This window comes from Orycteropus afer, unplaced genomic scaffold (assembly GCF_000298275.1).
Source record: "Orycteropus afer afer isolate SDZICR_OR568_19922 unplaced genomic scaffold, OryAfe1.0 scaffold00006, whole genome shotgun sequence".
Lineage (NCBI taxonomy): Eukaryota > Metazoa > Chordata > Mammalia > Tubulidentata > Orycteropodidae > Orycteropus > Orycteropus afer.
This window is the reverse complement of record NW_006921593.1, coordinates 1,036,714-1,060,853: the sequence shown is the minus strand read 5'-3', so window position 1 is coordinate 1,060,853 and position 24,140 is coordinate 1,036,714. Positions and strand designations below refer to the sequence as shown.

The following is a 24,140-nucleotide window of genomic DNA, read 5'->3' as shown; positions in this document are numbered from 1 at the left end:
CACCAGCTTCCAGGAGCAGCACCGTCATCTCTCAGCAGTACCTTCCCCTGCAGTCAGTCTTCCTCCACCAGGAGGACTCCTCGTAGCTTCCCTGACCACCCCAGCGAGCGCCGAGCCGCCTGCGTCCCGCAGACGCTCCCCGAGCATCCCTTTTCTGCTCAGCTCCTCGGGAAACACAGAGGAATGTGAATGACCACAGGGCTTTCCCAGGTCCCCGCAGTGGAAACATCTGAAATCAATACAGGGGGCAAGAGTGGGTCCCACCTCGCTGATCCCTGAGAGACCGAGGGAGGCATGGAGGGCACTCAGTGGACAGTGCAAACCAAGTGAAAGCCCAGGTGCCCCAAAACTTGTCGCCTCATGAGAATTTGAGGTGCTTATTCTAAATACCACCTCGGAAACCCAAGGAGGGGTCACTATGAGTTGGATTGCTATGTTCTAAATACAGGAGCTCTGGTGGCATAGTGCCCAAGGCATTTGACTTCAAACCTACCAACCACTCCTTGGAAGGAAGGTTGGACAATCTACTTCCGTAGTGATACAAACTCGGAAACCCAAGGAGGAGTTGCTGTAAGTCGGATCCAACTTGACAGCACTGAGTTTGGTTTTTTATTCTAAATACAGGGCCTCAGGCCCTTCCCAGGAGCTCAGTATGTTAGGGTCCACCACCCATCTGTCCGTCCGTCATACTGCAGCGGCTCTCGTGCTGCTATGCTGAAGAAGCCATGCCAGCAGAACTACAAATACCAGCAGGGTCCCTGGCAGTGGACAGGTCTGCTGGAGCTTCTAGCCTAAGACTAGGAACAAAGGGCTTGTGCTCACTCCCATAAAGCAGCCACTGAGGACCTTATGAGTCACAACAGACACTGTCCGACTGGCTGGCTTTGCACGTGTCATCAGGAGGCACCGACCACTGAGGAAGACATGGTGTTTGCAGAGGGCCAGGAGGGCACTGGAGACCTGTGGAGAAGACAGGCCCGACCGCCACAGCGATGGCGTCAGACCCCTGGGGACCGGGAGAATGACGCGGAGCGCTTCACTCTGTTGTACCTAAGTCGTCCTGAGTTGCAGTCAACTCCCTGGCATCGAACAGCAGCGACGTATCCAGGGCGGGGACCGGAACGGTGTTTCTAACAAGCCCCCACCCAGGTAATTTTTACCTTTGGCTAAATTAGGAAAACCCTGAGATAGGGTGTCTCCTTCATGCCTGGAAGTGAACTTGCTGATTTCTTAACTATTATGACTCTGAGAGACAGGAAATCTTGATTTAATGACCACCAAATAATTGGTGCTGCCTCACGTCAAAGGCATCCAGGCTATGGCAAGCAGGCAAAGAGACAGGAAACCCCAACAGCGAAGTAAACAAAACCCAAAAGCAAGGATCCCTGTGGTGACCGCATGGATGGTCACCTGGGCAACTTCATCTTCTAAACCAGGACACTTAACCCTCTGCCATCGTCAATGAACGACTCACTCAGTCAGCCCGACGGTCTCCTTCTGTGGTCCCACAGCCCAGCTGGTGAGCACCGCCGGCAGACGGGGGCCACTACAAATCCGAGATCTCCCATCTCAGCAGGGACGCAACTCCCCCCAGCCCTTGTTCGTTGCCAGATCTGCCTCCCATTGCCTTGGCAACTATTTGAAACCTTGTCCACGCGCCCCTGCTTTCACTCCCACTGTTCCTTCTTGAAGGACAACCTTCTCTCCTACTTCTCCACAGGAGCTGACGCCACTGCCCACAAGCTACCTGTCTCCTCCCGCCCACAGCCCACAGACCTCATCTCACCTCCTCCAGCCTCGGGGATTTGGGCCTTCCTGAGGCTTCCGCCGCTCCTCTTAGTCTCCGTTCCTCCCCACCCCCACCTAAAACATGCTCATGCCTCCCCCTCAGGGCAGGGAAACCCACCCTGTGCATCTTCCCTCTTCCGCAGCCAAGTTTTCTCAGAGATATCTTCCTTCACTAGCTCCACCTCCCAATTCCCCCACTGGACTCCCAGGCCCACGATTCCAGGTATGACTTTTTCCTATCTTCTGGTTGACTGTCCGTCCCTTCTACTAGGGGAGTCCCTGGGTGGTACAGACGGTTAACACGCTTGGCTATCCACCAAGAGGCATCTCAGTAGCCAGGCCTGGAAATCTACTTCCAAAAAATCAACTACCAACAACCCTAGGGAGCACAGTTCCACTCTGACGCACTTGGGGTTGCCATGAGTCAGACATGACAACAACTAGTTTGGTCCACTAAAACGTCACCACCGTGAGGGCAGGTACTTGTGATATATCTCTGGTGGGGCAGTGCCTAATGCATCTGACTGACAACCGGAAGGCTGGCAGTTCAAACCCACCAGGTGGAAGATGAGGCAATCTACTTCCATAAAGATTTGCCACCTTGGAAACCCAACAGGGGTCGCTCTGAGTCAGAATCGATGAGATGGCAGTGGGTTTGGTTTTTCGGTTTGCTGCATCCTCGGGGACTAGAACAGTGCCTGGCACCATAAATAGTTGTTGAATGACACGGCCTCCATTCATCTAATCCACTCTAACAGCGTCTCAGCCTTTCTGGCGCCAACTCTGTTCCTCAGGCATCTATCCTTCACACTGCAGCCAGTAGCACCAACTATTCAAAATGTAAACCTGGCTGAGTCAGCCCTACACTCGTACCCTGTGAGCACTCGGCAAGGCTTTGGACAGAATAAAGTGCATGGTTTTCAGCTTCGCTCTGCAGGGTCTCCAGGCACCACCTCCCACCACTTCCAGCTTACTCCCAAGAGATGGCTTCCTGCTGGTACCTCATCAGCTCAGGGCTCCTGCAAAACCCCAGTGCCCTCTCTCTTTGATTGGGTACTGGCCTGTTTTTCATGTACGTCTCTAAACTGAAACAGTCGATTAGTGCACCAGTCTCCCAAGCAGGGCCAGGAGTGGCCCAGACAAGTGCCCAGGGACCTGAGCGCCCCTCGGAGGGCCTAACCCACAGCAGATGCACCGACCGACGTGGTGGCTGAGCTACAAAGACGCACAGACAGGCTCACTGAAGGTGTGCCCAGCTCCGCACCGTCATTCTGCGTCCCTGGCCTTCACTAAGGGAGCTCCCCCTCCTCCGGCCACTGCCTTCCCCCGGAGTGCTGCTGCTCTGGGCTGCGCTCCTAGACAGCAGAGCAAGCCCAACTGCACTCTGGCCACAACGCGCTTGAAACAAATCTGCAAGTTTACTTTGGAAAAAGGATTAATAATAAAAGTTGGACGGCATCTTTGGGACGATAAACACCTCCTTTTCCCTTTCTTCCAGCTTCTGGCACAACACCTTCCATTGGTGGGAAGGCGTTTGGGGATACAACCACAAGCCTCATTATAACGGAGCCAGCACGACCCAAGGCAGGGAAGGAGGAAGAGAAAGAGATGCACAGAGCAGGGTGAAGAAAACTCTACCAAAGGCCACGACCTGTGTTCCTCCCCAGTGAGAGCGCACTGCCATTTCTGTACAGTCAGACACTCTCGGTGTTTTGGGGAGAGCCACGGGAGCCTCTGGTCTGAGGGCCGAGCTCTCAAAGGAGGGTGGATTCTGGAAATTCTGCATCTCACCGGCAAGAGTGGGTAGCCCCCACCCCCCACAAAAAGTTTCTAGAAATTAACGCAGAAATAGAAGAGGCACATTTTTTTTATTCTAAATGAAATCATTTTGTAGGTGTGAAGGATTCTCAGAGCGGTATAATCAGAATAAGCATCTCAGATAATGAAATAAAATAATGAAAATAAGGCACTTGGGAAAAAAAAAACAAAACCAAACCCTGATGACTTTAAACCGCTCACTTAGGTTGGGGGCGGTCAGAACAGAGGTTTTCAACTGAAGCCAGGGCAGTCTACCTTTCCAATTGAAGCTAGAACATGTCAAATCCTGAATAGTTTTTTAACACACCACTATCCCTCGGACAATAGCAGGCATTCTATTTCACAAAGAGACCGAAGAGGCTACAGACTTCCTGATGACTATAAAAAGCCTCCCTGGGGAAGAACAATTCCTCTCTGGTGGGCCACAGCGGTTTCAATGGTTGACATACATATTTAATGCTGAAAACATCACTCACCAGCTGATGGGGGCCAGGGCGGGGGTGGCCAAAGAAAGCCACCTTCTTCAGAAAGCTAGCATTGGCCCTTTTGACTTTTTTTAAAACTAACATACAGTCATTTTGAGAATCTTTTACAATAGAAAACAGAAATAACTTTTTTTTTTCCCCCCATCGTTTCAAAATAACACTCTGAAAGGCTTCCTGACTTAGGGCTCGAAGACACGATGCTTATTTTTAAATGTCTGGTTAAAAATGAGAAAGGTTCAGCGATGAGCCACAAGTATTTGAAATAACCCTAAACATTTTCTATTTCTGTGCAAGTACCAAATGGGACCACACATGAATGGATATATTCACCTCCCTACTAGGACTAAAACAGCGCGACTGCATTGAAGAATTTAAAAAACTGCGAAAACCTCAGTTTTTATTTTCTTTGCAACATTAAACCTACTGAAAGTCAGAGAGAAGTGAGTATGATGTTAATATCAGAACTTTTTTCCTCTAACAACTTTCATTTAAAAAAAAAAAAAAAAAGCAAGAAAGAAAAACCATGAAAATGCATTAAGAAGTCCATGGCCACCGAAAATGTGGGAAGACAGATTTCATATTGTTTGCTTAAGGAAAAGGTAAACAGCTAGCTCTAAATTCTTTTAAAATCTAATTCATTCTTTTAAAAAAGAAGAAGAGAATGTCCACTTAAGTACAAACACTAACAAAGGCACTGGTTTTTAATTTTTCTTTTTTTTTTAAAAAAAAAAAGATCTTCAGAATCCCTGGAATAATGCCTGCCAACTAAAACACCTACTATGAATTTAGTAATGGGTTATACAAACATAAATTATACAACCAGACATTTTAAAAGGAAGAAAAAGTGATTTATTGACGCAGTGGAGACACGGCAGGATAGAACCACTATTTCAATTTTCCATATATTCAACACTGCACATGTGTTAATGCAAAAAGAATTTTAAAGTAAAAATCACTCCTAACTCTGTTGGTTCTAACCTATCAGCGCACTGACTTAAAAAGGCTTCCCAAAGAAGGTAGGTATTGCTACACTTAGAAACAAGAAAGTTATGGTACAGTCAAAAACGTTTTATTGAGCTTCAAGTGCAAATGAATTTGTTCAAACCAAAACGTGTCTGAAGATCTTACTTCATTACGAAGAAAAATATAATGATCGCATCCCCTTGTTTTGTAAGGACAGAAACCGTCAAACCGCCAGTCCTTTTCCATCCTCGGCTTTACTTCATTCCTAGTCCCGAATTCCCGGGTCCCTTCTCTCGTCTCTTGTCACTATTCAAACCAGTATTTTTCTTTTCACTGTGTCAGATAAAGCAGTCATTTTTAAATATATGTGAAATATTTGTCCTGAGTTGTTTATGTCCAAACAAAGTCGATTTTTCAGAAAATGTATTGATCTTTTTAACTTGTAATTAAAGGAAACAGAGCGACCACCCTCCTCTGAACAGGTCGTGGGAACTGCACTGGGCTGATGAAAACCCCGTACACACAGCGAGAGAAGAGGGGTTGACGTTGCTCTTCAGTCTGCCAATGGCTGACAGCGACACAAACGGTCATTTTCAAAAGCACGTGCACCCGGGGCTGAACAAGCTTATCTGGAAAAGAAGCTTGCAAACATTCCACTCCTAAGAAGGCGCAATTTTCAAAGGCAAAGGTGCAAAAGACATCTCTGAATTCCTGCCCCCGTGAACTCCTCCCAGAGGCTAATTTGTGTACACACACACACACACACACACACACAAATGGGTTCCTGGCCCTCTGATTATGTGAACACACCTGACCCCGGGGAAACAGGCTGAGACCAGCCCCATATTTCAGACAAACCAAACAGCCAATAGACAGTAATGGCTTTAAGCTACTGATGACCTGGGCCAAAAATGAAGAACCACTTAATCTTCTGAAGGAAACTGTCAATGTTTGGAGGCCCACAGCCGACCTTTCCCCTGATCTTAATCACTGCCACCTATGATAACAGAGCGGGGTTTATTTTCATGCCTGGCTCTGGTGATCCATTCTGACTGTGTATGCACACAGAGAATGGGAGCAGTTCGCTGTCTGTATAGTTTCCCCGTCTCCCTCAAGTCACACATGAAATGAAACTCACCAGAGATCTGAAATGATTCCATCAAATCCAAACAGTTTACCAAGTCTCCCCAAATTAGTCTACACGTTGAATGGAACCCCAATAAAAACCTCAACTGGATTTTTAAGATGAAACCATATAAAGGATTTTAAAATCCGTATGGAAGACTCAAGCACCAGGATGGCCTGGGTAACTCTGAAGGCAGTGAGCTGGGCCACTCCCGACCAGACAGCAACAGTGATGCTCAAGTGGCCACTATGCGAGTAACAGACCGACAGCAGACAGCGCCTTGTGCTGTCGGCGCAGGGCGATGCAGACAGACGACGAGGACAAACAAGGGGGCCTAGAAAGGGTGCTGGGCAAAGGACACAGATAGGGAAGTAACAAAAGAGGAAATCCTAATGGCCAGTCGTTATGCAATGAGGTGCTCACTCTCCCGAGAAACAGGGAAACACAAAGGAAACAAGACAGCATTTCACTCTCGTGGATTTAGCAGAAATCAGCTTGCCAGCTAATGCAGAGCTGTCAGTGGATGTGGGGGGACCACGCACCCTGCGATCCATCACCAGAGGGCCATGCAAATGTCATTCAACTCTCCCAGAAAACCACGGGCAGCCCACAGTCAAGCTGAAGATACACACACCCAGTGACCTGACAGATGCATTTCTGGGCGGCTAGCCTAAGAAACTCTGGAATTCATAAGGGTGCTTTTAAGAATAAAGAAAAAGTGGCGACAACCCCCAAAGATCCACTTGCCATTTTCAGTAAGGTGGTGGGCACATCAACTGCGGTCTATGCACTCGGTGGGACACGGTACTCCAGCGTCAACAATAAACTGCATGTACATATCCACACGGTCCCATTTCTAAAAGGCAATGCTGGCTGAAAAGGACAAGTTGTAAAAGGACAGACACAGACACAGTGAGTCAGCATTTGTATATGCTGTTGTCAGCCACTGTGTCGACTCCGACTCATAGCGACCCTATGTACAACACAGCGCAACACTGCCCAGTCCCGCACCACCCTCACAATCAGTGCCACGTTTGAGCCCTTCGCTGCAGCCACTGTGTCAAATGAAATAAAATCTGTCTATACTGCTTGCATGAACAGTGAGAAACAATATATAACAACAATAGCTTGAATGCATAAATATAGTTCTGCATGTAAAAAAACAAGGAGAGCTGGTAGCGTAGTGCCTAAGGGACTTGACTGCTAACCAGCAGGCTGGCGGTTCAAAGCCACCAGCCACTCCTCGGAAGGAAGGTTGGGCAATCTACTTCTGTAGTGATACCACCTCGGCAACCCAAGGAGGGGTGACTATGAGTTGGGTCCGACTCGACGACACACCACAACAACAAATGCAAAAAACGCACGGCAATGAAGCATCAATTTGGGGATGGTGTTTACATCCGAGAAAGAAGGGATGGGAAAGGGATGCAAGAGGAAACATCCGAGAAAGAAGGGAAGGGAAAGGGATGCAAGAGGGTCTTCGCTGTACAGGCAGCATTTTATTTCTATCTGATAAAAGAGGCATCTGAAACAAATGGGGCAACATGTCAACATCAATCCAGTCTTTGGGAAGGGTACAGAAACACTCATTTTCTATACTTTTCATTGTGCTTGAAACACTTCATATTTAAAAAACTAAACCTGTTTCTATGTCTTCATACATAAAATAACCACATTACTGCAGGTGAAACCCTGGGTGAGGCCCATGTGTGTGGCTCGGGAAGGAGAGGTGGCTGTGCCCTCTGGCTCTGGCCACTGCATCGGACAAGAAGTTCTTGGAAGGAACGTGTACGAGGGTCAAACTGTTTGATGCAAAACTTGGCAAGATCAGAAATTTATTCTCCATCTTCTGTAGGCAATGCGCTCCCTGCCATAACAGCAGAGGTGGTGTGGGAAGTGTTAGAAGCCATGGTCGGGCCCCCAAGGCTGGAGACCCCTAGAAAGAGCTGAACAGTCAAGTCTGAGGACATGTCATCACAGACCCTCTCTGTAGCAAACCATCTTCGAAGCATTGCAAGTACAGTCAGAGAATGGATGAGTGGATATGGGGTCAGAGTGGGGTGCCCAAAAAACCTTCTGAACAGACAATGGTGACCTTCAGCACGTGGAGCAGGGCAGCCACTCAGGGAGTCTTGTAACCTGAAGTTGCCGCAGGATGTAAATTACCTACTGGAGGGGCCATTTAAGTGCTCTTTCTTCCCTAACAATACTGGAGAGTCTATCTGCCAGGACGACAGGGCCCTCCTCTTGAAGAAAGGATGAGGGCAGCTGCAAGGGAGAAGGTAGGAGGTTCCAGGATGCAGCCTGCACCCAGCACCACAGTAGGCTCAGTCCATCATCAGGGGTCGTGGGAACCCAGTAATGCTCCCCCAGGGCCCTCTTTGGACTGTGCCCACTTTGTGACCACAGTCCTGTGGTCAGTGAATGCAAAGATGTGACAGCCCAGCAAGGGGCTCCTCCTCTCTGGGACTCAGTTTCCCCCTCAGTTTCCCCCCCTTTGAAATGGATACAAAGAGTGACCTACTTTGTGGAGAGGCTGTGAACAGAGGCTGGATGAATGAATGCATCTGAAGTGTCCAGCACAGAGGTGCTCCGTCAGTCAGTGACGGCTATTAGCGATAACCGTGTGCTCCTGAAGTTATCAAAGCCCTAAAAACAATGTCACCCCAGTGCATCCCGTCCCTCACACAATGGTACTGCCACGGATATGTGCTGTTTGCATGAATGAATGCCTGCATGGAAAAAAACCAAGCAAGGGATGCCTACTCAGAAGAAAAGGAGCTCTGATGGCATAGTGCCTAAGGCATTTGACTGCTAACCAGAAGGTTGGTGGCTCAAACCCACTAGCCGCTCTGCAGAAGGAAGACTGGGCAATCTACTTCCGTAAAGATTTACCACCTCAGAAGCCCGAGGGAGATCGTTATGCGTTGCAACTGACTTGATGGCAGGGAGTTTGGTTTGTTTTTTTTTACACAGAAGAAAGGGCAGTGCCTAAGTCTTGGGCCCACAGGAGAAAGAACAGGAACTTGGGAACCCACTGTGTGTGGGAGGCATGTACTCTCAAGGCCTAGAGCTCCCCACCACCACGTATCCCACCAGCACCCTCATTTCTCAAATCCAAACAGGTGAAATCCCAAATCCAGTCAGTGCAGAGCCAGGATTAGGGTCTAAGTGTCCTGATCCCCAACTAAAATGTTCCTTCAAAACCATCCCAGCTACACCAAAAGGTCTTATTAAAACATTGGGCCCACAATGCTCCTTGTAAACTTACTTTTTATGCAACTCCAACGTCAAAACCAAAAGCCAACAGCAGCCAATGACCACTGTTCAATGATTACCCGGCCACCACCACCAGCCAGAACCCAGAGAAAGAACACAACAAATCAGCATTTGCCATCCGATCGTCTTTTTCCAAAGATCACTTGACTGAATGACAATCAAGTGGAAGGGAGAGTTCCCTGTGCTCTGGTTTATAGCAAACCCCCAGAGTTAATCAGTGTTCTGAAGTTAATGTCAGATTTTAGCCAATAATGGCTTGTCTCTGGGGATACGCCCAGTAACACCCCACGTACACACACACACACACACACACACAACCTGCCATTTCAAAGCGATTCTCAAAAATATTTTAACTAATAGAAGAGAAACCACTTACAATGAAGTGATCACAAGTCAATCTCTGGAACTCAAAGGAGGCAGTCTTGCCTCGTGGCTAGGACCTTGTTTTCTGGCATCAGTCTGCCTGGGTTCGAATCCTAGTCGGCGGGTCACTTACACTCTGCAAAATGGCATTAACAGCACCCACCTCCTAGAGTGACTGAGAGGAGCAAGGGAATAGCTGTAATGTACTTAGCATCATGCTTGGCTCTGAGTAAGGACACCTACCCCACGTTTATGGACTATCTCCTTATCTGACAGTTCACATTCACAATAATAGGAAAAAACCCTACTGTCCAACTGTTTGGTGCATTTACGACGTACATCTATCTGGCAGTGTCGAACGTGAGGTGTGAGGCAAGGGTAACGCTGGTCATGCGTCAGCTTGGCTGGACCAGGACTCTCAGTGGTTGGCGGTTACATAATGATGTAGTCACCCTCCACTTTCTGGTCTCCATTTTCACCTAACACTGATTTTCACAGAATGACCGGGTCTTTGGAAGCCAACCATGTTGACAGTGAGGAGTGGATGTGCTCGATAAATATTAGTGAACAGGAGTTCACCATGTGCTCAACCAAATCTCATGGTTTTCACATTTAGTCCTTTTCCCTTAAAAACAATGCAACAAGGATATTTATGAAGAAGAGGCCTGAGCTCTTCCTACACCCACGCTATGATTACAGCCTGTACAGAACAACACTCCACATTCCAAATGCATTTCAGCCGAGGTTATTGACCAGGAAAACAACGTATGGGCGACTCCCAAAGAACAGCTTCCAAAGAGAGTTCAGGAGTGAACATTTCCACCCTCTGAACAGGAAAGCTAACACAAAGGGAGGGAAAATGACTGTCTAGCCACAAATGGAAGGAGCAGGGTTTTTTTTTTATTTCACGGAATAAACTCAGATCTGCAGGACAAACTAGCATCTACTCTATCCTTGCTTGTAGAGCTGTTTTATGCTCTTTAATTTTAGTGGTCACTGACAGCTTTAAAATTCACTCAGGAGCACAGCCTCTCCTTTCAAACAGCAGAATTGTCAGTGCGTGGATACACGCCAACGCCGCCTACTGAGCTGCTCCTGCCACCAAGGCCGCTGTGGGCATCCTGCGGCACTCCGTCTAACTCGCTGTAGCACCGAGGTCGCTGTCATCGCTCCCGACTTCTGGTTGAGAAAATGGAGGTGCAGAGAGGTTATATAACTCAGCCTGGTCTTGGGCTTGCAGGCCGCAGACTGAAATTCCATAGCACATGAATCTAATTACAGTCTCTTCCTTTTGACAGTTATTAAACTCTAAGATAATTTGTCTGTTATACTTAAAATAGCCCTTGAAAAGCTGCTAGACACACAAAGGAAGTGCGTTCATGGGCTCAGGAAGGAAAGGCAACGCCAGTCCCTTGGACCCTTCAGTGAATGAGGCGGCCGATGGTCCGGGGGAGACACTCAAGGAGAGTGTGGCCTGGAGGCTCCTCAGAGGCCACCCTGCTGCCCTGGGCTGAGACCCCATGCAAGGCTTCAGCTGTTTCCTGTTACCACTGGACAGAAACACTGGGAGATAAATTCTTCATTGATTACTGAACAATTCACTTTTCTGGGCCAAAGGCAACCAAATAAAATCAGGTCTGCTCAAACTCCAGTGTTCTTGAACTGAATTTTCTAATGTCTAAATTAAACATCTCTGGTCTAGAAAACAGAGGGACTGGATCTTGTGCCTAAAATTAATTGAATGATTAGAGAAAACAAATGTGGTGAGTCCTTTGCTTAAAAAGAAATTTGAAGACTGCCCCCAGCTAAATAAATCGCCCAAGTTCACCAATGCTTATTTCAAAATCTCCACTAAAGGCTTTTTCTGGGGGGGCAGTAAAGGGGAACACACCCCTTCTTCTTAGATTCATAAAACCTTCCCTGACACCCTGAAGTACCTTCACCCGTCCACCCTCACTCCCTGGCATCGTGTCCTGACTGAGTTCTTCTCCCCGCCTGACATTATCCGGGGTGTCACCTGTTCACTTGGCCACTGCTTGCCTGCCCCTGGCAGGTGAAAGCTCCATGAGAGCTGGAACCATGTCTGTCAGTCGCTGGGGACCCCAGCATCTCAGACGGGCCCTGACCCCCAGAAAGGCAGAAGGAAAGAACAAAGAGAGGAGAGGGTATCCTTGATGCTCTTCCTATGTGCTTGCTCAAGGTCACGGTCACGGTCATGGTCATGGTCACGCAGCCTCAACATCCACTCCACTCGTGACTGGGACTGGATGCCTTACCTTCCAGAAATCTCACCACGAGCCCATGAAATAGACAGACTATATCTTTGAAGCTGAAGGAATGGAGGTTAAGTTCTTGTCTCAATGCTGCTGAAGCCACAATGTTACTGAGCAATGAAACCAGGACCTGACTCAAGCCCAAACGGTCCAAAGCCCAAGTACCTCAGTGTCCTCCAGAGCATGTTGTAGAGCTTCTGACTTAGGGTGAATTTTTTTCTTTTCTATTTACAGCCTTGGAAACCCTCTGGGGGAGCTCTACTCTGTCCTCAGGGCTGCTGTGAGTCTGAGTCCACTTGACAGCAGTGGGTTTACATAATATACCATCCACTGCCATTGAGTCGATGCTGACTCACAGTGACCCCATTGGGTCTCCGAGGCTGCAAATATTTACGGAAGTAGATCGCCCCATGTTCTTACCATGGAGCAGCTGGTGGGTTTGAACCGCCGATCTTCTGGTTAGTAGCCAAATGCCTTATCCACTATGCCACCAGAGCGCCAGGGTGAATTAAGTATTAATTGCACTCATTACTCTCTTACACTCTCCATGTAGGTTTTCTCCCTTAGGGACTCAAAAGAAACAAGAAAATATAACTTTGCTGGTTGATAAATTTAAAGAGTTTAATTGTGAACAGTTCAAAGTTCACTTTTCATTGTGAAGCTTTATCTAGTTAAAGTCTTATTGTAACATAATGCTGGATGATTCTAGAATGATTGTACCCCCAAGTTGATTATCTGGCCTTAACAGTTTTGCCAAACACTATAGTGGTCTTTTTAAAACTAAGTTGCCATTGTCAAAATGAAAATTCATAAGATACTTTTTCCTGAGGAGTTCTTTCAGAAGATAAGGGACCCCAACAGAATTTTAAAAAAAGATGCAGGGCTTTCCCCCATCCCCATGGAGAGGTTTTTTTTTCTTTTTTAAATAACAGTGTTACTGAGAGAAAAGCCACATCCATAAAATCCACTCTTAGAAAGTGTACAATCCAGTGGTTTTTAGCATATTCACCAGGTTGTGTAATCATCAAAACCATGTAATTCCAGAACATTCTCATCATCCCAAAGAAAACCTCTGACCCATCAGCAGTCCTCCCACCCTCCCAGCCCCTCTCCTGCCCCCGCCCCCGTCCTCCCAGTCTCCCATCCCACTCAGCCTCCCGTCCTGCCCAGCCCCTGGCAACCATCTTTCTGACACTCAATTTGCCATTCTCAACAGTTCACATGCATGGGGCATACAGTATGTGGCACTTTGTGTCTGCCTCTTTCCCTAAGCACAGTGTTTTCATCCAGGGCGTAGCCTGTATTGGGTGCATTATTCCCTTCTGCGGGTGAATGACAGTCCGTTGCACGTAATATGCCACGACTTACTCACTTGCTCACCAGTTGATGGACATCTGGACTGCTGCCACTTTCTGGCTACTGTGACTAATGCTGCTATGAAGATTTGTGTACAAGTCTGTGTGTGGGTACATGTTTTTAATTCTCATAGGTACATACCTATGAGTGACTCAGGGGATCACATGGTAATTCCATCTTTAACTTTTTGAGGAACTCTCAAAGAAAGGAATTTCTTAAATGCCATTTTTTTTAAGTACTTTGCTTTAAAAAAATAAAATAAAATTGAAGGGTTAAATAAAATTTTATTCTCTGCCTGCTTTGAGAAATTAATCTTACAAGAGGATATGATTAGCATTTTAAAAAATGCTCTTATATTTTGGAAAGAAAAACTTCCTAAATAAATGCCATCAATATGATGGGGCCTCTCGTACCACCGTCATCACTATGTGTCCATGGTGCTCAAGGTACAGGGCTAAGGAACAACGTGGAGAAGACAAAGTTCCTGCCCTGCAAGCCCTTATGCTTCAGAAGTGGGAGAGAGACCCGGTAATGGTCCCAGAGCAGCGGACTGATCAGAGACACTGTGCCTAGGTCCCTAACTCCCTGCTCTTGAGCTGCTGTGTGCTGAGGCGTTTAGGAGCCCTGCCACAGCCTGGTCTGCAAAGCTTCGAGGTCTCCTCTGCCATCAGTGCCCTTTCAGGAGAGGCTTCTGTCAGCAGAGGTCTGTCTGTCAGATCTGGGCTTGTTGTTGTTGTTATGTGCCATCGAGTCGGCCCCGACTCATAGCGACCCCTTCTTGGGTTTCCAAGGCAGTATCACTACAGAAGTAGATTGCCCTATCTTCCTTCCGAGGAGTGGCTGGTGGGTTTGAACCGCCAGCTTTCTGGTTAGCAGACAAGTGCTTAGCCACTATGCTACCAGATTCAATTAGCCCGCTCACACGTCCTAACCAACACAAGGAAAGGATGTGGGCCTTCCTAGTCTCTCGCCTGCACTGATTTTATACCGGTGAGGATTACAACAAAAACGAAACCTGAGCCGTAAACCCAAGAGTCACACAGACCTTCGTGGTCTATTAATTTGTCAAAAACAAAAGAGCTGACAATCCCGTCACTAACACAAACATGTCAAGTGGTAGCTAGTAACGTCTGTATGTTGCACTACAGTTTGAAAGGACAAGAAATCATACCTGACCTCATTTCACGCTCACAGCAATTCCATGATGTATTTATAATAATCGTTCTCACCTTAGAGATGTTAAAAAAACAGCGGAGGCTCTCAGGCACGGTACGTGGTTGTGCCCAGTGAGGCCGTGCGGGCAAAGATGCCCGCTCAACCTTCACATCGAGCCCCAGCCAATGTGGTCAAGGCAGCATATGCATGACGGGACCATTTCAGTCGCAGCTTTATTTGTAAGTGACTCTCTTTTTCCAGGCTGAGTCACTCCCTGCAGTGCTGGAGAAGCAGTGACTACATACATGCATTGGGGTCCAGGCGCCAACTATACATCACTACCCCCAGGCCCACGCCCATCCTATAGCTCCTTTTCTCACAGGGAGTGAAAAGCGAATCACGCGGTTTACGGCATCTTCCTTACCTTGGCAGAAAGCGGGCAGCTGATGTGTAGAGGACATAGCACTGACGTAATGTGATGGGATTTCGTATTTTACTTCAGACACAGTTCGTCCTCACCAGCAAATACACAGCTGTTGCTTTCCTAAAGGAGGAGACCTGCCGTTCTGCTAACGTCTGGAAGGAATCAACAAATCTAGCTCATTTTGATGATGAAGCAAGTCTTTCCAAGTCTTATCTCAAGACAACTCCCCCAACTTGGTATTTTACTTCTGTTCCCCAAGAGTGTAAAAACCAGGATAGCACTCCAGTCTGTGGCAGAAAGGGCAAATTAACGTCTTGGGACTCAGGAAATGACACAGCCAGTGAAAAAGCAGTCGTGTCAGCTACGGAGACAACGTTCTCCGACACAAAGTGGGCACGCTGGGCCAGGAGGCGGCACCACAGCCGGACTGTGGCGGCCGTAGCAGGCGGCCCTTCCAGGCGCACGCCTCAGGCTGAAGACAGAGAGGGAAGCAGAGCGTCCCACACCCGGACCGGACCACAAATGACTGGCACTGAGGCCACACTCCGCTGATGACGACAGGAGCAAGACACAATGCCGTGAGGACAAAGGCATGCGGACGGGACAGGTATAGGAAACAGATAGCCTGCTGGTGTAGTGGATGGGGTGCTCTTAGGGTTAACATTCCACGTGGAGGTGAAATTTATCACAAACACAACTGCCAGTGAGAGCTCCAGGACCACAGCTCAGTTTCCTCACAGAAGGAGGAGTTCTGGTGGGGCAGTGGTTAAAGCATTCAACCACCAACCACAAGGTCAGTGGTTCGAACACACCAGCCGCTCTGCAGGAAAAAAAAATGAGGCAGCCTGCTCTGTAAAGATTTACAGCCTTGGAAACTCTATGGGGCAGTTCTACTCTGTCCTATTGGGTCACTATGAATCAGAATCAACTTGATGGCAGTGGGTTTTGTTTTTTGGTGTTTTTCCTCACAGAAGAGATGTGCTCATTTTATAAGGAGCTGTGGTGGTATAGTATCTAAGGCATTTGACTGTGAACCAGAAGGTTGGAGGTTCAAACCCACCAACTACTCCAACAGAAGGAAGACCGGGCAATCTACTTCCGTGAAGATTTACAGCCTCGGAAATCCAGACAGGGTCACTATGCGTTGAATCGACTTGATGCTGGGCTCCTGAGAAGCATCTCGGGGCAGGAGCTGGATACCCTGCTATGGCAAAAACGCACCCTGGACCCGGTTTTAGGATAAAGTTGCTGTATCTCAGGTTTGTGGTGCTCAGTAAATGATGGTGGCTCTTGCCTTATGGAAAAGGATTAGAACAAAACCCAACCATCCCGCACTCCTTCTAGAGGCAAGCCTAACCTGGAGACCTTTTATGTGAGAATCACGTATCACAGACACATGGCATAGTCCTGAAGCAAGGCCTAAGTCACAGGAAGAATGAGTCAGCCTCAAAGTTTCTCAAGGGAGGAGACCACCCTGGGCCCCTCGGTCCCCAACTTGAGCAGCCACCCTTTCCATACCTAACTCCCCAGTGCACGTCAGACACTGCGCACTCACCTGGAAACCTCCCAGACTTCACCTGCCAGCGCCTCCAGCGCACTAACCCACACCTGCATTTGCTCCAGACACCCATCAGGGAAGCAGCCCACCCAGCAGTTCAGAGCAGTTCGACTTCCTGCTCTGACAGTGGGAGCTAGAAGGTCCTCAAGACGAAGTCTGGAGCAAACTTAACCAAATGAAAAATAAGAAAGAAGAAAACTTAACCAAATGAAAAATAAGAAAGAAGTAACTTCTAGGTAGAAGAAGGTCCCTCCATGGTGTAAACGGTTTGTGGTTTGAATATACCCAGCGGCGTCGTGGAAGAAAGGGCTGGCAACCTGCAGCCACAAGATTACAGCCAAGAAAACCCCGTGAAGCAGTCCTACCGTGAAACGCATCAGGATCACCACGCGTCAGAGTCTGCTGACCACAACGGGGTTTTTTAAGTTGAATAATGAGATCTTAAAGCTACCAGTTCTGGGTCCAGGGAGTGAGGTGGCTCCCACACCTGGCCTGGTTCTGGTCAGGGCTCTGCACGTACCTGCTGACACACTCGCAGCCCGTTTTATAAACACAGATGTTGTGTTGGGTGTTAAAAGGTGATCCTGACCTTCAGCAGCGCTGAGATGGCAGCACAGGTGCCCGGAACAGGAAAGTAACACTGGACTCACACACAGGAAATCGACAGTTCAGATCTCAGATCAAAGCAAAGGCAGAGCAGAAGGCTAGCAGGAAGACTCAGAAAACTTCCCCGGGGTGTGCGGGAGCCGGGACCGGGCCTCCCCCGCACAGATGGTCCCAGCACCACCAGGCTTCTCCAGAGCTGCCGCCGCCCTCCTCCGCGAGCCCTGCGGCCGGCCCAGCCCACGCTCTTCACCAGCCTCGGGCGGAGGCACGTGCTGTCCGGCTGCAGAGGCGCTGGCCACACCCTCTCGGGCCCCTGCTGCCAACTGTGGACCACCTTACCAAGGGCTGCCACTTCCACGCCACCTCCCAGCCCCGGCAGGTAAGGCCCTGGCCCTCCCCACTTAGCCCTCCCCCCAACACACACACACACACGGGCAGCTCTGGAGCTCTAGCCCCTACAGGCCTCCCCACCACTGCTGCCCACCTCTGCCTCCTCCCACCCTGGCCATCCTCCTGGAAAATGCAACCGTGCATCTAGAGAACCTTGGTTCTAATTGCAGGGTTCGTGAATGAGTTCCAGGGACTCCGGGAGACCCTGAAATAGCCTACAAACGTGTGTATCTCAGTGAAGCCAGTCCTTAGCTGTCATCAGTATTTCAAAGGTTAAGAACCAAGGTTCACAAAGCAGAACCGTCTGTCTACACTCAGGACTATCGAGGGGTATGTGGCTCAGCCAGAGAGCGTGACCACCATTCATGTAACAGCGTTTCTGTGGGAGAAGTCTGCATTCAGGAGACCCCGCCTGTACTGCTGCAGCACCCAGCCCACTGAGTCACAATGTTCTTTTTGCTGGAGGAGAAAGAAAAGAACTTTTAAGGACAGGGACTGGATTTGATCTCCAGGACCAAACACGGAAGGCGTTCAATCAATACCTGTAAAATGAGTACCTGGTAATCCAAGCTACCTTTCGGACCATTTAAAGCTGAAACTCTGCCTCGGTTCTTGCTGACGTGTTTTCGTCCCCTGAGCTAGTGTTGACATTTGACTGCTAACCAGAAGGTTGGCGGTTCAAACCCATCAGCCACTCCATGGAAGGAAGACTGGGCAATCTACTTCCATAAAGATTTACCACCTTGGAAACCCATGGGGGTCGCTATGAGTCAGAAATGACTCAATGGCAGTGAGTTTGGTTTGGCTTGAGCTAGTTTTGAGAAGCAGAAATCAACTGCCTCTAGTGTACTGTGTCCTACATGTGCCAAGTTCATGCTAGCTGCACATGTGACCTGGACCCCAGCAACAGGCCCTGTGTGGAGCCTTCACACACACACCAGGCCCCATCCCCACAGCAGCCCTGGCAGCTGGGCCCATCGTGGCATACTTTAGAGGCCCAAACTAGGACTTGGTGGCGATTAAGTTATTTACCCAAAGAGACTCAGCCAGTAAGTCACCTGCAAGAATAAATATGAAAGCCTACACAACCCAGAAGCCACCAACAGCCCATTATGTTCAGCTCCCAATTACTAAGTCAATAGAGAATTGATGTTCCATTAGAAAATTTTTAAAAAATAAAAATGTTTTTCTTTGAAAGGAATTTCTTTTTGATTCAGAGCCTCCTAAATTTTACTCAGAGAATCACTGCAATCCCCTACAAATGAAGGATAATTTTTAGATTAGAAAGACACAGCCACAATAGCAGATGACTTCAATGTATTAATCTAATGATATAAAACTAACACTTGGGAAAAATGTATCCTAAGCAAAAAACAGTCGGGGCTCCATCCAGCTCAGCACCCTCTGCACTGTGGTCCTGGGCAGGTGCCTGCCATCAGAGCCCAAGCCTGTCCTCCCCCAGGTCCTTGGCAGGGCCTTTCCTCTCCCTCCTGGAGTCGAGCTTTCTCCCATCGCCCTTGGGTGCTGCCCGTCTAGCAAAGTATGAACTCTTTTATGGGTGAGATATGCTCCTACTACCCTTGGTCTCTCTGCTGCCCAGTACTGTACGTCAGACACACAGCTCATTCAACTGACGCTGCAAGGAAGATTTCTCCTTTACCAGGACAGCAGGGACTTCAACACAGCCCTCAAGGAGCAGTGCACTGGGTACTAACTCAAAACTCACTGCTGTCAAGTCAATTTTGACTCTTAGCAACCCCTCCTTGGGTTTCCGAGGCAGTATCACTATGGAAGTAGATTGTCCAACCTTCCTTCCGAGGAGTGGCTGGTGGGTTTGAACCACCAGCTTTCTGGTTAGCAGTCAAATGCCTTAGGCACTATGCCACCAGGGCTCTCATACTGGGTACTAGATAGGCAGTAACACCCTCCGGCCTGGGTCTGTCTGTGTGGCTGCTCTCCAAGCAGGCGAACAGTGCAAGGTGGGCGAGGACTGGGGGGAGGGGTGTCCGTAACTAAGGAGTACGCCTTTCTCTCTGGCAAGCCAAGTGTTTTTCACCCTTCAGAACACAGCTCTAAGCAGCCTTCCTTTTTCTGAAAGTGTTATCTCCACAGTGGTAATCTGTTTCGGCAGTTGTTTAATGATTTCTCTAGCGGTATAGCTAGAAAAAAGGAGCCCCAGTGGCACAACAGTTAAGTGCTCAGCCGCTAACCACAAAGCTGGGCATCTGAACCCACCCAGTGCCTCTGGGGGAGAAAGACCTAGCAATCCACTGCCGCGAGTTTACAGCCAAGAAAACCCTGTGAGGCGGTTCTCCACTGTGACATGGCGTCACCATGAGTAAGCGTCAACTCCTGGGTACCCAACAACAACACAGCTAGGCAGTGACCAAGTTTGGCACAGCTCCTCTGGATGGAGACTTCAAATGACATGACCATCCACTCTGCCCTTCTGGACCCTGAGGCCCAGGCCCAGCACACACCCGAGGCCCCACAGAGGTGTTAAGAGTCCCCCTCTGTACCCGGAGGACCTTGGCAGCAGCTACCTGTTCCCACCCCCAGTCTGGCCTTCAGTGGCTTCAAAACTTCAAGCAGAAGATTCTGGTTGGTGGCTGTCAATGAACTTGGCAGCCTTCTGGACCAGGTCTTGGTCGCAGAGTTCCCACAGGAGCCTCACACAGATCTATTTCAAGGCTGTTCCTCGGATAGGACACTGAGACAGGCGTCCCCGGGGCAGGGTCTGCAAGCAGAGCACCTGCCACGCCTCCCTGGAAGCTGACACTGAAGGACCCCCCTGCTGTGGAGGAGGCCCACAGGCAAGGGCTGGGAGGGAAGAAGCACTAGGAGAGCCTTCCCAGCGCCCAGGCTCCCAATGGGTGACAATGCCTCCAAAACGTGCCCTGAAGTGTCCCAAAGGGCACTGACCAAGAAGGCTGCTTCTTCCCCAGGCCTCTTCTACTTTGGGGGATTGTTGCTGTATGCCACTGGGTTGGTCCCAACTCTCAGCAATCCTGTATGGCAGAGCAGAACTGCCCCTGGAGGGTTTTTCCTAGACTGTAATCCTTATGAGAGACGCTCTCCAGGCCTTTGCTCCCACAGAGCAGCTGGGTGAGTTACTCATACAGTCACAAAGATGCCAACAGTGGGCGGGACACAGGTCAGCTGAGCTCAGTTAACATTTATCAACCGTGTGCTGGGCACCGGGTGGCTGAAGGGAAGCATGCCATGTCCTTGGTTGGCACTTGCCTTTAGCAACTGACAAGGAGTCCGGGACTCCAGAGGACACCTAGGAACCCAGTGCTCTGCCTAGTCTCCTGGTTTTATTGTATGACACGTCTCATGACTTTGTTTGCAGTCCACCATCTTATCTGCCCAGATGGATGGACCTGCCTTTCTTTTTTTCAGTTTTCTATGGAATCACCTGGGAGCTCTGGTAGCATAGTGCCTAAGGCACTTGACTGCTAACCAGAAGGCTGGCGGTTCAAACCCACCAGCCACTCCTCGGAAGGAAGGTTGGGCAATCTACTTCCGTAGCGATGCTGCCTCAGCAACCCAAGGAGGGGTCGCTATGAGTCGGGGCCGACTCGACGGCACATAACAGCATGGAGTCACACAACTAAGCCAACACATTGTGCTGTTCAACAAATGATTAACAGTTCAAGTCTACCCAACTGCGTTGGTGGCCTATGACTAGGAGGGGAAACAGCAAGGTGAGAGACAGCCTGAGCTGTTGACTTTCCGCTGTCCAGAGGGCGCAGCCATTTTGAATATTTAAAGTGACCGAGGATGCAGCCATTTTGAATGCTTACAAGTGGCGGCCATTTTGGATATTTAAAGTGACCAAGGGCACAGCCATTTGGAATCTTTACAAGTGGCAACCATTTTAGATTGTAAAGTGATAGCATCCTCATTCAGATTCCAGGGACCTAGGAATAGGCTCTGTTTGCCAAGGGTGGCAGGTTCATACGAGAGGCTGACAACAGGAAAGGAGACAGGTGGTGAGTATATAAGTGCTGCCCACTAGCAAATAGAGGAGCACAGCATATTACCCTGCTTACATAGATAACATACAAAGAAAACGAAAATTATGGGCAAGTCACTCCAACGTTACTGTTGTTCTTCTATGCCGTTGAGTCGGACCCAACTCTTAATGACCCTCCTTGGGTTTCCGAGGCAGTATCACTATGGAAGCAGATTGCCCAATCTTCCTTCCGAGGAGTGTAAATGTCACAAGGCCTCGGAGACAATAGAGCATCACTATCCGCACAAAGAAGCAAGATAAAGCAGGAGAAACAAGGGACCAGGATACGGACCCAAAACACATCCCTGAGGAAGACGCAGCATTGGAACTCCCTGATAAGGAATTCAAAAGAATTGTATTTAGGTATCTTCAACAAATTGAGAGACATATCAAAGAAAACACAGAGAAAACCCCAGAACAACTTCAAAAGACAATTTCAAATGACAAAATAAATGAAAAATTAGAAATGATACAAAACCTACACACGGAAATCCAGAAGATTAATACTAAATTTTCAGAAATAGATAAGACATTGATGGGCAAAGGAGCAGAATTAAATCAATGGAAGACAGAATTAGGGAGACTGAAGGCAAATACCTGAACACTTCTTTGGAAAGGGATCAATCAGAAAAAAGAGCAAAACAAAATGAAGAAAGCCTAAGGTTCATGTGGGATATCATCAAAAGGAATAACCTACGTGTAATTGGAATTCCAGAACAGGAACTGCACTGGGGGGTCGGCATGAGGAAATGGAAGTCAAGGATGAGAGCTCGCAGATTCCACAACTACCCTCAGAGCCAGTCTGCGCTGAAGCAGCCTGAGAGACACAGAGGTAGGCCACTCGGCCTTTTCCTTTCTTCTGCCTTTACTCATGACGAGGTTGGACACAGAGAACAGGGACCCCCACGGCTGCCCAGAAGCTGAAGTCCCCCGGGGTGTACTACTCTCATCTGCACGTTTGGTCTGATGAACACAAGACCCACACTTAAGGACACGTCGGGTGGAGAGGGCATCTGAGACCAAAGGCCCTGTCTTTTCACTGTGCTGTCAGGTTTCCTCCCAAAATAATTACACTGGAAGGAGAGTTAATTTGTTTTCCAAAATGATTCACAATAGCATTCATTCCCTTAAATAAGCAAACATTGAAAATGAGCTTACTTTTAAAAACTCATTTGACACATTATTTTCCAGGAATATTCAACTATGAAAATTAGGCACATTTCTTCCAGAAGGCTGTGCCTCTGTCCTACGTGGAAGAAGTTCAAGGCCTAGAAGCAGAGGCTGAAGCTCTAGGCAGCTCCAACTCACATCGGGCAGACAGTGCAGGAGGCTTGGTGAGAGCTGCGCACCAGGGTGTGGAAACCAGTGTGGGTCAAAATGGCACAAGCTCCCTGGGAAGCAATTCCCACGCCTGCTCCACTGTCTGCAAACCCTCGTTTCTTTTTATTTCTTAACGTGCCCCTGACTGCGACTAAAGGGAACAAGGGACCTAGAGAACAGAGCAGCAGAGTGCCGCTGCAGCAACTCCACACACTGTCTTTCCAGTAAAATTTACAAGAAAAACACAGGAGCATGGAAAGTGCCCATGTCCAGTGCCCGCTAAAGCCTATTTCAAGAAACATATAGACTGTTTAAACAGCTACCAGACTAAATGTCAAGCTTACAAGAAATAAACCAGCACATTGCTACCCTCAGATGCGTGTACCCTTCAGACACCCCACCTGCCCCGCCACCAGGGGAGCAAGTCCTCAAAGTCCCCTGGCCCCCACAGTGTCCTTATGCTCACTGATCCCCACTGACTTCGGAGGGACGCGCTCAGGGGCTGGGCTGGGCTCCGCGATTCCCCACACCCGGCCACATACTCTTGTACGCCCAACTCGTTCAATATGTGCATTTGGAAAAAGCTTGTGCTTTAATCTGCTCCAACCACGTATGAGCCTATGAACTCTCACATTTCCACAGCCCCGTAGTGGTACGTGGTAAAGAGAGAACGGGACTGGGAATAAACGAGACAACTCGGTCATTTGCAGTATATGTGTCTGAGAAAAATGAAATGCTTACAAAATGTCTTCTGAATATGTACTAGAATAACAAGAGCCCTCCAAACAGACCTCGCCGGGGGCCCCACCTCACCTCTGGGGTGTTCTTCTTGAACTCCCGGCTCTGCTCGATAAGCCGCTTCCTGGACTGCTCGCTCTCATCTTGTCGGTTAGCCAATACTGTTGCGGTGGCATCAAGTTCTCTCTGTCAAGAGAAACAAAAACGAGAAACGAGATTGTAAGTGTCTGTTGTACCAGAGAAGATCGCATCTGACCAGGGCCCTGGCGAGGTAACCCCACGGCTCTGGAGATTATCAATGTGTTGGCAGAGGAGGGGCTGGGTCAAGAAGAAAGGGCAGGCAGCAAGACCGCAGTGCGTTTCCAATCGGCTCCGTGCGGGCTGCTCTGAGAACCAAACTTGCCCAACGTGAGGTGCACTGCATCAACATGCACTTCACAAATGTCTATGTTTCTACAATAAAATGTGCAGACACATTTT

General features: G+C 48.7%; 1 protein-coding gene across 1 annotated transcript in view; it reads right to left on the bottom strand.

Moving 5' to 3' along the window:
- CUX1 (cut like homeobox 1) overlaps positions 1-24,140 on the bottom strand; it is a 473,579-nt gene that overhangs the window by 347,872 nt on the left and 101,567 nt on the right. The window contains exon 2 of the mRNA XM_007940080.1: positions 23,736-23,846. Within this exon, the coding sequence (XP_007938271.1) occupies positions 23,736-23,846 (111 nt within the window). The remainder of the gene's footprint in view (positions 1-23,735; positions 23,847-24,140) is intronic.